The sequence below is a fragment of the Hemicordylus capensis genome, chromosome 2 (assembly GCF_027244095.1).
Source record: "Hemicordylus capensis ecotype Gifberg chromosome 2, rHemCap1.1.pri, whole genome shotgun sequence".
Classification (NCBI taxonomy): domain Eukaryota; kingdom Metazoa; phylum Chordata; class Lepidosauria; order Squamata; family Cordylidae; genus Hemicordylus; species Hemicordylus capensis.
In genome coordinates, this window is record NC_069658.1 from 636,665 (window position 1) to 651,001 (window position 14,337).

The 14,337-nt window shown below is 54.4% G+C and overlaps 1 protein-coding gene across 1 annotated transcript; it reads left to right on the top strand.

The window, feature by feature from the left end:
* Window positions 1-221: 221 nt before the first annotated feature.
* On the top strand, window positions 222-14,072 carry LOC128345984 (CD209 antigen-like protein C). Its single transcript, XM_053298756.1, has 6 exons — window positions 222-346; window positions 454-549; window positions 1,564-1,878; window positions 4,314-4,483; window positions 9,772-9,863; window positions 13,269-14,072. The coding sequence occupies exons 1-6, from the start codon at window positions 262-264 to the stop codon at window positions 13,417-13,419; spliced, it is 909 nt and encodes a 302-aa protein (XP_053154731.1). The 5' UTR covers window positions 222-261; the 3' UTR covers window positions 13,420-14,072.
* Window positions 14,073-14,337: the final 265 nt, after the last annotated feature.

Below are 14,337 nucleotides of genomic sequence, written 5' to 3' on the forward strand. Positions count from 1 at the left end.
ACGGCCACACCTCAGTGGGTGCGTGAGACACCTCGCCAGCGGGGCCGAGGCTTTCACTTCTGCCCTGGGGAGACGGTGGGCGGTGCCGGCAGTCCTGGGCTATGCCTGGCTGGCCCCATCTGCCCCTCACAAGCTTCTGCTTCCCACCCCCAGCTGCTGCTGCCGCACAGCTTCCTCTCTTCTGCAGAGAGAGCCGCGGTCCCAGCAAGCCAGCAGGACACCACCACGAGGCACCCTGGGGGAGGCCCTTTCGCCGCCAGGATGTCCCAGGGCGTGACCTACGCTGACCTGAGGTTTGTGAAGGCCCCTCCGGAGAGGAGCCAGCAACCCCAGGCCCAACAGGAAGGTACGGGGCCAGCCGGTCCAGGTCCCCCCCCCCCCCGCGACACCCTTCCAAGAAGCTCCCCCTCCACCTCCCTGGGCCTCACACCCTCCCCACATCTCCTCTTGCAGAGGCAAGCGAGGGGGACCTCACCTATGAGAACATCCAGGTGTCCAGGCCCCGGGAAGAGGAGGAGGGTCCCCCCAGGAGCGCAGGGGGTGCAGAAGGTGAGTGCCCCATAGGACTGCTCCGGTCTGCCTGAGAGGGAAGGTGGGAAGGTCGTCACCCCCCCCCCCCCGAGGAGCGTCTAGCTTTCTTCACCTGGCTGCTGGAGGCTCTGTTGCCAGCCCCTACTGTGGATGTGGGGCAGCAGTCGTGGTCCTCCTCCTCCTCCTCCTTAGGACCACATCCCTCCAGAGATGGGGACATGGAGGAGGCATGATTAACCTCTGTGCGGATGCAACCAGAAAGGGCAGGACAGGACTCCACAGAGCCTCACTTCCCCCTCTTCCCCCCCCCCTGAACAGAGATGGGGCACACACCCCACACCCCAGGCCATGAAAGGAAATGCCCCACAACCATCTGCAGCCCCACCTCTGGAAGCAGCCACTCCCCGTCTGCAGACAGGGTGATTGGGGGTGGGGGTTGCCCTGGCCCCAGGGCCCTCCCCAACCTACTGCTGGGCTGCTGCCGCCACCGCCACCCCCCTCCGGGATGGGCTTGGGGTCTCCAGGAATCAGCAACGAGCTTCAGGTAACAGTTGGAAGCCATCGTGGAGAGGGTGGCGCTTTGCCTGCAGGAAGTCAGTGCTGGGGTTCCAGGGGGTGGCCTCCCGGAGTAGCCTGCAGCCGTGCCAACCGCGGTGTGTTTCTTTCCCAGCGTTGCACCGGCAAGCCGGGTACACGGCCCTGGCGGCAGTCTTGGGCACCTGCCTCTTTCTCCTGGCCACCAGCATAGGCCTCGGGGTCCGATGTGAGTAGCAGAGGCCCACCCCGGGTGGGGGGGGAGTGGCCCCTCTTGCTGCTGGGCCTGCCACCTCCCCTGGCTCAGGGAGGGGTCAGGGAGCAGGACGCGGAGGGGCTTGAATGCCAGGCTGTGGCCCCTCACCCGGAAGACCTGGCCCCCTCGGCCTCCCTGGGCCATCTCGCCTGCCCCTCCCCGCAGTCCGAAGCGGGTCTGATGGCCCCGAGTCCCAGCTGGGAGAGCCTTGGCCTCATCCTGCTCCTGCCTGTGCCCGACAGACTGGCAGGTCTCCCGTCAGCTCCAGCAGGCATCCCGGGCCCATGAAAGGGAGCGCAAGGCCCAGGCCCAGAGAATCGGGGCCCAGGAGGGGGGCCTGGAGCGATCCCAGCAGCTGCTGCGGGAGGCCGAGATGAGACTCAGCTCCACCAGGGCGGCCCTTTGGGAGAGCTGGGAGGCCGGGAACCGGACCCGGAGGCGGCTGGAAGAACAACTGGAGGCAGTGGCTCGGGTGCAGCAGCAGAGGCAGGAGACGGGACGGAGGCTGAACGAGACGGAGGCCAAATGGCTACAGGCCACATCTTGCCAGCAGAGAGGTACGTCCGGTGGGGCTGTGCTGCTGCTGGGAGAGCTCCCCTCACTCCGCATTGGCTTCCTGCCTTTCAGCACTGCCATCAGTGAAGCAAACTGACCATCCAATGGCTCAGTCCACCTGCTGTGGTGGCTCCCTGTGGTCAGAGGTGACGGGCGCCAGGTTGCCTCTTGCCAGCAGCATGTCCCGTTTGTCCTTGAACTCGGCTGGCTGAAGAGCTCGTCTCCTGTGGAACATCCTGCGATTTCAGCCAGTATTACTCAAAGAGGCCAAAACAGGCAGCAAATTCAGTTCTGGCATGCAAGGCAGCTCATGTATCCGTGGTGCTATTTCATGGAATGTGAGAGGAAGTCTGCCCAGCTGGAATCGGCAGTGAGGCTTGTATTTCCATTTTGCACCCGCAACCTCCTGCCGGTTCCTGCCGCCAAGAGGGTTGTCGCACGTCTTGGCAGTCAAACCAAGCATTTCAAACCTGTTGGAGCCTGATGTCTGTTTGAGCAGATGCTTACTGACATCTCCTAACGGTCAGAACACCTGCACAATGCTACATTTCCCTCCAACTCAGCCAGAGCAGGCCAGAACGAACCTTGAAAATCAAACTACATGCAAAGGACGGAGGCTTCCAGGTGTCACAGGGCCCCCCCCGCCCCCGCCCAGGCGCGTAACAATGATAGGGCAAGGGGAGACAGTTGTCTGGGGGCCCCACTGCCTGGAGGGGCACCCCAGAGGCACCTCATGTGACTCCCCATTGCCCCCTGCCCAGCCCCAAGGCCCCTCAGCCCCTTGCCCTCTTCGCCGTCTCTCCAGCTTGTTCTGCTGGCCGGCAATGGAAGCAGCAGCCCAGCTGCCAAGAGCTCCTTTTCTCCTGGGCGCCTCTCAGCTGATCGGCGGGTGGGCGGGGCTTCCACGGAGGCCTCCTCTGTGTAGGCCGCAGTGAAGCCTGAACTCGAGTAGGGCCCCAGCCAGCCAGGAAGGAGGAGGCAGCCAGAGTGTTCTCTGCAGCAGAAGACCCCTTGCTGCCCTGCTTAACCCAGACCAGCATTGGCCAGGTAGAGTGTGAACTCCTTTTTGTGGTTACCTTTCTCGCCCCCCCCCCATATATAGGGATCTGCTTGCCATAGGGCTTGGATATGGGGGGGGGAGGGACCGAGAAGTCTCTGAATATTTATTTTGAAACAGCTTGGAAAATTTGCTGACTTAAAAAAAACTATCTAAAAAGTCCTATAAGTGGCTTGTTTCATGGCAGAAAATTGCAAAAACTTCTGGAACAGTATTTTATTAATTTTATTTATTCATTCATTCATTTATAAATGCACTTATGTTCAAGTTGTTTTGCAACCCAGAAGGTCTGAGTGAGAACTGGGAAGCATGTGTGGTGCTTTTATTTTATTTTTCTTGTGTGTGAACTGCTCCCCAATAACTTGCAGGGACATCTGGCCAACATGTGAATGCAGCACCTCCATTCCAGAGGAGATGTGTCTTAAAGGGCTTTAAACGCCTCCTGTGAAAAACCTCCTGGAATCAAACTTGACTGAATTTGTTCAGAATTCTGAGAAAACGAACATAGGCTCACCCTGCATGGTTGAAAGTCTCCTTTGCTAATCTGCAGCGAGGGGCCCATTTTAATAATTCATCTTTCTAGTGTGTTCTAGGCATTAAAAGTAATACAAATGTATAGTACTCAATGTATATCACTATATATTGTGACGTGTGTGTGTGTGTGTGTGTATTCAGTGAAATGTATTTGCAGGCAGCATACTTATTTTGGAATATCAGACTTAAATCCTTGGGGGCCTGGGGTGTGCGGAGGCCCTGGACTTTGGGGGGGGGCATTTTAAAATCTTGTCTCTGGGCCCACTCCAACCTTGCTACACCCCTGCCCCCGCCCCATTCTAAGCGAGAGGCAGAGAGGGAGGCAGCAGCGTCCTGCTCAGCAGCATGTGGGTCCTGCTGGTGGTGGCCGAGGCGGGACACCTCCCTGCTCATGAAGCCCCGCAGGACCATGGCTGTTCGGATGCTGCTGCTCCCTTCATTCCCAATGGGTGGATGCTGAGCTTAGAAGGGATGAACAGCAGAACAGCCCTGCTGGATCCGGCCCAGGGAGGCCTCTCCAGCCCAGCATCCCTTTCCCCACAGTGGCCCACCTGATGCCACAGAGAGAAGACACCTCTCTCTAGGGAGATGCCCCACCTTTGCAGCCAGCAGCCAATGTTTCTCCTGAACTGGGCCCCACAGCTCCTCTTTGGGGGTGTCTCACCTCTGGACTCTCACAGGGGCTCCCCCCTCCCCCCCCCGCAGACTGGGCCTCATCCAGCTGCCGGAGCAGGACTCCCACGAGCCAGGCTGGAGCACACGACAACAGCAGCCGCCGCCCTTCTGAGAACAGGAGGGGACCGACTGACCCTCCTCTCTCTTGCCCCGTCCTGTCTCTTTCACCAGGCTGTTGTCCCCCTGAATGGAAGCTCTTCAGGTGGAAATGCTTCTGGGTCTCTCCAGTCACGACTACTTGGGAACGAAGCAAGGAGGCCTGTGAAAGGCAATCGTCTCAGCTGCTGGTTTTAAAAGAGCCCTTGGATGCTGGAGGACTGAGGGATGCTCAAGTCATCACGGTAGGTGGAGGGGGGGGAATAGCCGGGAGGGGGAGGGGGCAGGAGCAGTCTGTGTTGCTTTGTACCTCCACAGGGCCCTTCCTCCCTGGGGTGGACAGTGAAGCACAAGTTAAGAGCAAGCACTAACCAAACATCCCAAGGGTTGACCGGCACAAGCGTTTCCCTTTGATCTCAATGGCTGAGCTGGAGAGCAAAGGTGCAGCTGCCCTGCAGCGAGAGAGAGAGAGAGCAGCCTGCCCCCCCCCCCAGGGCCCAACCAAGGCCCCGTTGCAGCAGGGGAGGAGCAGCCGGTTTGGACGCCCTCCTATTCCCCAGGACTGAGGACTGAGCAGCCCTCAGGAGGCACAGGGGGCGTCTGGGGAAGGGGAGGGCATCAAAAGCGGACCCTTCCCTTCCCTCTGCGGCGGCACCGGGATTGGGCCGTCCTGCCCGGCTGCTCTCTCATCTCGCTGCAGGTCCGCCCGGCCCTTGTGCCCCGTGGAAAGGCCAGGCAAGGGGGAGCAGCCACACCCAGAGTGCCAGCAGGGGCTGCTGCCAGTGCCGAGAGACAAGCAGAGGCCGCCGGGAAGGGCGGCAGGCAGAGGCTCACTCTGGGCCCAGCTCTGCCCCAGCCCAGGCCAGCTCAGCAAGGGGTGCCCCCCCCGCCAGCCGCTTCCCTTGCCCTGGAAGGACGGGCCACTCCCACTCCTCCTCACTGCTGGGCGGCAGCAAGCAGGCGTTTCCCCCCCAGGGTTGAACCCAAACCCGCCTTCCTGAGAGGGGGGGGGCCCTGCTCTTGCTTTTGGCACCCCTCTCCTCCATGGAAGGGAGCAGCAGCTCCCTGCTCTCCAAAGGGCTCTCCCAACACTTCAGAAGCACAGGTTTGCTTGGGGGGCCAGCTGAGCCTCCCCGCCACCTCCAACCAGAGCTGCTCTGGGGGAATCCTTGGCCGCTCTCTCCTTCCTTCACGTGACCTCAGCTCATGTGGCAGCAGGTGGCTTTGGAGCTGCTGAACCCCGAAGCACAGCAAGGGAGCAGGCCCTGACTGCCTCAGGAATGAGTTGGGAGTGAGCAGGGAGACGGGCGCCTTTTTGACCTCCTCCTCCTCCTCCTCCATGTCACGGTGTAGCCTTGTCTGGTGGGCTACATGGGCTGGGCCTGCAAGGCACCCCATTCAGCCCATCTTGGTCCCTGACTGGCCGGGCTCAGATGGCAAAGAAGCCGCTTCAGTTTTTTGTGTTTTTAAGCAGCCAAGTGGAGGGACGAGGACAGGTGCAAAAAAGGACAAAGGGAAGGGAGAGAGAAGGGCGTTCTGGGAGCCCTTGGAGGAAGCAGCCACTCTTGCACTGAAGGCACAAACATGCCAAAGCTTTTTACGTGCAGGACTGTCATGATCCGATGGTGGGAGCTGCTGCCATGCTGTGGGTGGGAGGCCGGCAAAATCCTGCCGTCGGGCTCCTTTTGGCTCCTCCTGCCTTTTGGCCTTCACCAGTGCTGCCCTCAAGTGGAAGTCTGGTGTGTTAGAGATTGTAATTATTTTTCAAAGCACCAACAAAGAGTGCAGAGCTTTTCTTGCTGCAGTCATCTAAAGAACACACATGGAGGTACAATCTAAACTAAATCGGTTTATCAGTGAAGTCCATTCTGGACAGGAAAGTCCTGTCTCCCAGAGCCAGACCAGCTGCAAGGTGGATGGACTCGATCCCAGCAACCATGCATGCACCACTGAGAGACCTTAAGGCCAAGTGGAAGACAGATCATTATCCTGGAGAGAATCTATCTAGGTGGTCGCTAAGAGTCGACCCCGACTTGACGGCACATAATCAATCAATCAATCCCTGTCTAAAAGCTACATCATGGATAGATGGGGAGAGAGAGAGGTTTCCATCTACTCTCCAAGAGGAAAGGAAGTGGGCTGAGTCCCCACAGGAAATACCTGAGAAGGAGTCAAGGCAGGGGTCAGAGAGGCAAAGCAGGGACAGGCAAGGAGACCCCCACTCACTGCCTCTGCTCCCAATGCCCCTAGTGGTCACTAGAATAGTTGGTGCAAAAGGCCAATGCACTGGAATGCCATCTCCAACATGGTGTTCTCTGGCTGCCTCCATAAGAACATCAGAACAGCCCTGCTGGGTCAGGCCCCGCAAGGAGGCCCATCCAGTCCAGCATCCCGTTTCCCACAGGGGCCCGCCAGATGCCGCCTCTGGGGAGCCCACCGGCAAGGGGGGAGGGCGCACTCTCTCTCCTGCCGCTGTGGCTCCCCTGCCCCTGGGACTGAGAGGCATCGAGCCTCTGAGGGTTAGTTAGGAGAATTATCTTATTGACTGTCTGGAGAAGATGCAGCAAAAACTTAGAGGATAATTCGGGAAGTATGGGGGGCAAATGCACCAGCCACCAAGAGCAGTTTGGAAGGAGTTTATTAGCAGCCCGTTGATTCCACAGGGACGTAAATCTCAGTAAGCCCACACAGCAGGAGGACCAGCGGAGATCCCAGGCAAGAATGCGGGCTCTCTTTTTCCTTCCTCCCAGCCGCTCAGTAAAGCATAGAGAAAAAACCATGGATTTATCTGAGGTTTACTTTTGAGTAAACATGTGCAAGACTGGGACCTTCATGTTAGGCATCCACTCCTCAGTCTCCAATACAGCTTTTAGAAAGCAAGTTAACATGTGATTTACTCAGGCTTTTATATGAGACTAGTATTTTTAAGCCCATTATAATAACGGGCGCTAGGTTTTTTTGTTTCCCTTTAATAGGGAAAAATAGATAACTTTTTGTTTTCTTTTCTTTTCTTTTTCTCTTTTCCGCCCTCCCAGCTGCCGGAATCCTCCTAAACCCCCCCCCCCATGATTAAGGGCCAAATCAGGCCAAACAATTGCTGCCGCGGCCGCCGCCCGCCCTCCCTCCCAGCTGCCTGAGTCCTCCTCCGCCTGTTGCATCCTTTGCGGCCAAAGCGCCAGTTCGGGCAGAGGCTTTGCTGAGAGAGGAGCTCTGTTTGCGAGCTCCTCTCTCCTTCTAAGAATATGATCTTTGATCGCCTGTCTGACGCGGGCCTTACAGGGTGAGGAGGACTCGGGCAGCTGGGAGGGAGGGTGGGCGGCGGCCGCGGCGGCCATTGTTTGGGCCGATTTGGCCCTTAATCAGGTGGGGGGGCGGGGGCGACTGGTGGCAGTAGAAGTGTCTGGCCTGACCGCTATAGTCTCTCGGCTCTCGGGTGGGGGAGGGGGATCGTGACTGCTCTTGGTGTCTCTGATCGTCTCCGGTGGGTTTGGGGGGGGGCGGGCGTTTTCCGTGCCTGTGTGTGCTTTTAAACTCTCTGTTGCAGCCGCCAACGTGGCCGCCTGGTCCCTGCCGCCGCCGCCGCCTTTTCCTGTCCCACGTTTTTCCCTGCCCCGTCTTTCCCCGCTCCCTTCTCTTGATCCCGGAGCCAACATGGCCACCTGTGTCTGGGTGGCTGTGTCTTTCTCGGCGGTTCTGGGCATGCGCTTTGTGCATGCCCAGAACTGCCGACAAAGATACGGGCGGCACGGGATCACGCTCAAGGGTTTTATTATAGAGGATAACTGTTTTTTGCTATTGCTGCTCTGTGTTTTGTTACTGTTTTATTAACCTACTTTCCAGTAGGCTTATGAGATCACCCAGCATTCTGTGTGTGTCCCCTTCCCCCCCCCCCATCAACTTTGCAATACCTGGACCAATATGAACCAAATCGAATACAGTTGTAGGGAGACACAGGGACACCCCAACTGTGCAGTTTGGGCTGATGTCATTCACCCCGATTCAAGACGGCAGATGCTTAAACTTTTAAGGCGCATGTGGGCTAACTTGTGGACTGTCTAACTGATTTAAACCAAATTTGCTACAGCTGTAGGGACACATAGGGAGGGCTCAAAGGGCATAGTTAGTAATGATGTCATCCATCCTGATTCAAGATGGTGGACATGTGAACATCTGAGGTGCAAGTGGTAACCAATTTGGACCAAATTTGATGAAGTTGTAGGGACACCTCAAACGCATAGTTTGTGATTATGTCATCCACCCAGTTCAAGATGGCGGACACGTGAACATTTGAGCACAAGTGGGCTGTGAACTGTCTAACTGATTTGGACCAAGTTTATTTCAGTTGTAGGGATAGTGAAAGAAAAGTTGGCAGGTTAGTTCTTACTGGAACAAATTATTTTATATAGGTTTTTAAACTTTTTAAATAGCTGTATATTTACATTTGCATTTAATATTTGCACTTTTAATTGTGTATTTTTAATTATATTGTAAACCGCTTTGGGATTATTTTAATGAAAAGCAGCATGTAAACTGTTTAGGCAGCATGGAAATTGTTGGGAATTCTCTCTGGTAAGAGAACCCCTTTCTCATTATAGCAGAGTGCACAGAGGCACAACACAGCAGAATTTGGTCAGGCATGCGTGTATGCTGAGAGTAAAATAACTTGGAGCCAGTTCATAGTTTCAAATCAATATATGGAGTATTTATTAGAGAACTCCATTCTAGATAGTAAAGTGAAGGGATAGGATCGCTAATCTATCTATCTAGCTGGATGCAGATGGATTCTGCATCTCTGAACACATGGTGCAGGGAGAGAGGAGCTTGCATGTTGCAAGGGAGAAGGAAGGGATGAAGAAAAGTGGAAGTGGCAGGAAGGAAAGAAGGAAGTCCCTGAGATTAGCAATCTACACACCAAAGGGATAGTGTCAGAGTAGCAGAGAAGGGATGACCAATGTCTTGACCCTCTAGCCCTCTGACTCACTAGTCTGTCCTCCTATGTCATTGAGACAAGAGACAGCGCATAGTCCTTCACTTCCAACAAAAATGGTATCCTGTGTCGTGGTTCGTTCCAGCTTCCTCACTGCCCTGGAGCTGGATGGCTGTCAGTGGCGCAGAGGGGAGGGCTCCAGCCCCGGAGGGTGGGTCTGTTGTTCAGGTGGCCTTCCCACACGGAGCAGAGAGTGGGGCCTGTTGGCCGGTCAGGAGCCTTCCAACTCTGTCATTCTGTGTGGACCTTGTGGGTTGCTGCCAGTTGGGTCCTGGACACATGAGGCAATAGTTTCAGCTGGATAGACTCCATGTGTCTGTTACGGGGAACAGGCAACTCTGGGACCCCTCCCCTCTGCCCCTGACAGCCAGCCAGCTCCAAGGCAAGGGGGGATCTGGAACGGCCACGGCCACGGCAAAGGATGCCATTTCCATATTGCCTAAATAGCCCAGTTGTTAAGGGCTGCGAACAAAAGGGGTTCTCTTCATGGAATCTTATATTAACCAGGACTGTAACCTTCAGTTAATACTTTCTTTTTGACCCCAGAGCGATCAGCAACCAAGGGACTACTGGATTGGACTGAGTAGAACAAAAAGGTGGTCAGGCTACGAATGGGTTGACGGCTCACACTATGAAAGGTAAGTGTAGGGGATTATTTTTGGTGGGTGGGTGAAGGATGGGCAGCAGCATGGATCCAGACCATTCTTCCACCCCCAGGACCTGCAGCCTTCTGTGGAGTCCTGCCTTACTGGACCGAGGCAGCCCCTTGGTCCCTTGAGCCCAGGACTGCCTGCTCTGACCAGCAGCAGGAGGCCTTCAGGGTCTCAAGCAGCGGCCATTTCTGGGGCCTCTGACCAGATCGACTTTTCAGGCGCAGTGTCTGAGCTCTGCAGCTGAGAGACGGGATCTCCTGGGTGACTCTTCTGGCCCATGCAACAACAATGGCACCCCTCCTTCCCCCCCCCCCAAACACAAAGACCTTCTGGGTGTCGGAGCTAGGACCTTGGCAGCATCAGCTCTCAGCTGCAGTGTCCCATAGTGACCATTGGGGTTTTTAAGGGTCATGGATAAAAGTGCCGGACTCCTCCCCTCTTTGTTCTTCCAGTGTTAGTCTCCATTTTGTTTCTCCAGAGATGGCTGGCTGTTTTGGTCTCTACAGCTGGAATAAGCTGCAGGCTCTTTCGCGTTTGTTTGCAACCTTTTCTTTAAATAACTCCTTGTAGTTCTTCAGTACTAAAGAACTGTCTTAAGACCTCTTGCTTTGCTGCTTTCTCACCAAACTGGTTTTGCTCTGCTGTTTGGGGACTGAACTGCCATTCTTCCCCTACACTGGGGAGGGGTGTGTCATGCGTGTGAAGCTGCCCATTTGACAAGGCAGTGAGGGGAGCCCATTCAGACAGCATAATCACCACCCCAACTTTAGCATCCTCTGATAAAGTTGAGGTAAGCAGCAAGGTGGACACATATGCAGATGGCACCAAACTATTTAGGGTGGTGAAATCCAAAACGCATTGTGAGGAGCTCCAAAAGGTTCTCTCCAAACTGGGGGAGTGGGCAACAAAATGACAAATGTGGTTCAGTGTTGGCAAGTGTCAGGTGATGCATATTGGAGCAAAAAAATCCCAACTTCATATATACACCGATAGGGTCTGAGCTGTCGGTGACTGAACAGGAGAGGGATCTTGGGGTCATGGTGGACAGCTCATTGAAAGGGTCGACTCAATGTGTGGCAGCTGTGAAAAAGGCCAATTCCATGCTAGGGACTATTAGGAAGTGGATTGAAAATCAAAATGCTAAGATTATTATGCCCTTTTACAAATCTATGGTGCAGTCACATTTGGATTGCTGGATACAGTTTTATTTATTTATTTTTATTTAGTAGAGACATTTAATATACCGCCCACTCCGAAGACTCTGGGCGGTATACAACAACAGGCAAACAGGCAACATTAAAAATTACATTGCGTTAATAATTAAAAATTATTAAAGAACTAAAGTAACTACCAAAAAAACAGAAAAATGAACTACAGGGCAAAGGCCTGGCCTTTGGTCACCATACCTCAAAAAGAACATTATAAAACCAGAGAAGGTACAGAAGAGAGCAACCAAGATGACCAGAGGCCTAGAGCACCTTCCTTATGAGGCAAGGCTACAACTCCTGGGGCTTTTTAGTTTAGAAGAAAGATGACTGAGAGGCAATACGATAGAGGTCTATAAAACTATGCACAGTGTGGACAGAGAGAAAAATTTCTCCTTCTCGCATAACACTACAACCAGGGTTCATCCCATGAAACTGATTACCAAGAACTTTAGGACATACAGGAGAAAGTACTTTTTCACCAAACGTATAATTACAGTAACCTATGGAATTATCTGCCACAAGATGTGGTAAAATCCACCAGCCTGGGTGGCTTTAAGAAGGGCTTAGATAAATTCATGGAGGAGAGGTCTATCAACGGCTACTAGTCAGAAGGCTATAGGCCACCTCCAGCCTCAGAGGCAAGATGCCTCTCCATGCCAGTTGCAGGGGAGGGACCGCAGGAGCTGAGAGGGCATGCCTCAGCTCTTGCCTGTAGGCTTCTTGGAGGCATCTGGTGGGCCAGGGGCGTAATTAGGGGGGAGGGGCCGTGTTTGCCCCTCTTCCCCAGGCCCCTTGGAGTGAGGGAGATAAAGAAGGAAATAGGGAGGGCTGGACCTGGAAGACCCTCAGGAGCTGGAGTCCCCGGGTTCTTTGAAGCCATCTGCTCAATTATAGCTACGCCCCTGTGTTGGGCTTACTTGGGCCTGATCAGCAGGGCTGTTCTTATGTTTCTGTGATAAATCCAATCAGCATTTTTAGGTTGTTTTGTTTTTAAAATAATGGACAAAAGTCTTGCCCTTCATAGCCACGAGCACCTATGGAAACCACTCCTCTTTTGGAGGAAGCATTCATGGTGCAGTGAAAGCCGGCCTGAAAATCCTCTAGTAATCCATGCCCTGCTCCCTTCTCTCCTTGCCCCCGTTATTTTGACCAAATCATGGCAGGAATTTTCCAGTTCTTACACACACACACACACACACACACACACACACACACACACAGAGGCCCCACCTCAGGCCCCAACAGAGGTGTGCCTAGATAACTTTGGAGCCTGGACAGAAAGGCCTATGGACACACACACACCCCACTGCAAGTTAAACATCATCGCTCTACACAAACACACACACAGAGACAGTATTTTTTTAACATGTGGCTTCCTGAGGGTGCAAACAGCAACTGAACTTGCTGAATGTAAGAACATAAAACAGGTCTATTGATGCGAATATGCATGATCAGAAACATTTCAACAGGCAATCTAACAGCTTCCCACCCCACATATTTCTTCCCCGCCTCTCCCCTCTGTCTCTAAGCGCCTGTCGCAGGTCACAATCACACTCAGCCACCCAGCAGAGTGCAGGCCAGTGGTGGTGACCACGCCACCCAGAACAGAGTAGAGGGGGGGGGCAGGGGGTGTGGAGGCCCTGGACTGTGGCCCCGAAGTCCAGGGGTAAGAGCACCTCTGGGACCAAACAGCTGCAAAGCAGGGGGGCAGTGGAGTGTGATGTGGGGCAGGGGGGAAGTGCAACCGGCACTGGAGAAGGGGGGCAGGGAGGGGTGCACCTGCCATCCCCCCCCCGCCCACTACTCTTCTGACTGCTGCTTTCCCTCCAGCTGGGACTCCAGACACCTTTGCTGTATTGCAGAGCAAAGCAGCTTGAAGGAGGTGAAAAGAGGAAGGGTTGCGCACCCTCTTCTTCTTCTTCATCATCATCATCATCGGCCTCTGTGCTGCGTCTGCACAGTCCCTCCTTCCAGCCATTCATCAGAGACGGGGCTCCCAAACCTGCCTCTGCCACCAAGAGTCCATCTGGGGCCTCACCTGGCTGAGTGTGGCTGCAGCCAGCCTTGTGAATGGGGGGGGGGGAGGCAAATGCACGTGTGTAAAACGTTTGGGGGTAGAATAGAAAATGAAGAGCTGTGCGAGCTTCTGACTTCCTCTGCGGGTTTCTCCCCACCTTTCCAGAAATGACGTCTCTCCTTATAAGAATTGGCATCAACTTTGTGTAAAACTGAGCAACGGAATGCTGTCAGGGTACCCCTGTCAAGAGCAGCATCACTACATCTGCGAGAAGGCAGCCAGCTCCGAAGGAGAACCAGAAGTCCTTCCCGGGTGACAGGCAGGCAGGAGGCTTATTTCCTGAATGTACGGAGGTTTTTCTCCGCTGCCTAGACCGGCCCTCTGCTGCAGAGCTCCCGACATGTTGGCGATGCAGCTCCTGACGGCATCATCGACTCTTAGCACCAGCAGCCCCATTGGCCGCTAGGAAACAGGGAGCAAGGGAATTCCCCCTCCGGCTACGCTCTCTCCACTCTGCCTCCCCTCCCTTAGCATGATGGTCTCCGCTTCCATTCTCTCACCTAGAGCATTTCCAGATGGAGCTTTTAGCTCGGAACGGAGGGTTAGGGTGTGCGTTCGCACATTGGCCAGACCCACGACAAACTCTGTGCGAGATACGGTGGGGGGGGGGGGCACTTCACACACAATTCAGGTTTTTAATTGCACGTTAGAGCCTAGCCCGATTTATGTTTGGGGTAAAAAAAAATCTACTTTTTGCATCTTGGGGGGGGGGCATATTCGGACTCACAGTAAACCCACAGTAAAGTTTGCTGTCTGGGAAAGCTCCTAGAGAATGAGATTTCTGTCTTCTCCCTCCCCTTCTAGCAATGAGGTATGATAGGCCTTCTCACTCTCCCTGCTGAATTTCCTCAATAAACGACTCTATTTGGAATGGTAGCTCCATGTTTCCAATGTTTCTCAGTGATGGATAGCTATAGGCTGGTCTTCAATCTCCCATGGTTGGGCAAGGAGAATGAGAGAGTGGTGGCTACCAACTTCAGGCGGTTTTAGAGGAAACTGATTATCTAGACCCATTTCAAACTGGCTTTAGAGTGGGCTGTGGGGTTGAGTATGCCTTGGTCGGCCTGATGGATGACCTTTACTGGGGAATTGACAGAGGGATTGTGACTCTGTTGGTTCTCTTGGATCTCTCAGTGGCATTTGATACCATTGACCATGGGATCCTTCTGGATCA

Excerpts from the sequence above, each read along its gene's own strand:
- LOC128345984 (XM_053298756.1), top strand. The coding sequence starts at position 262 with ATGTCCCAGGGCGTGACCTACGCTGACCTGAGGTTTGTGAAGGCCCCT. Across the intron at positions 550-1,563 it reads GAGCGCAGGGGGTGCAGAAG|ACTGGCAGGTCTCCCGTCAG; the intron begins GTGAGTGCCCCA and ends TGTGCCCGACAG. Across the intron at positions 1,879-4,313 it reads CACATCTTGCCAGCAGAGAG|GCTGTTGTCCCCCTGAATGG; the intron begins GTACGTCCGGTG and ends CTCTTTCACCAG.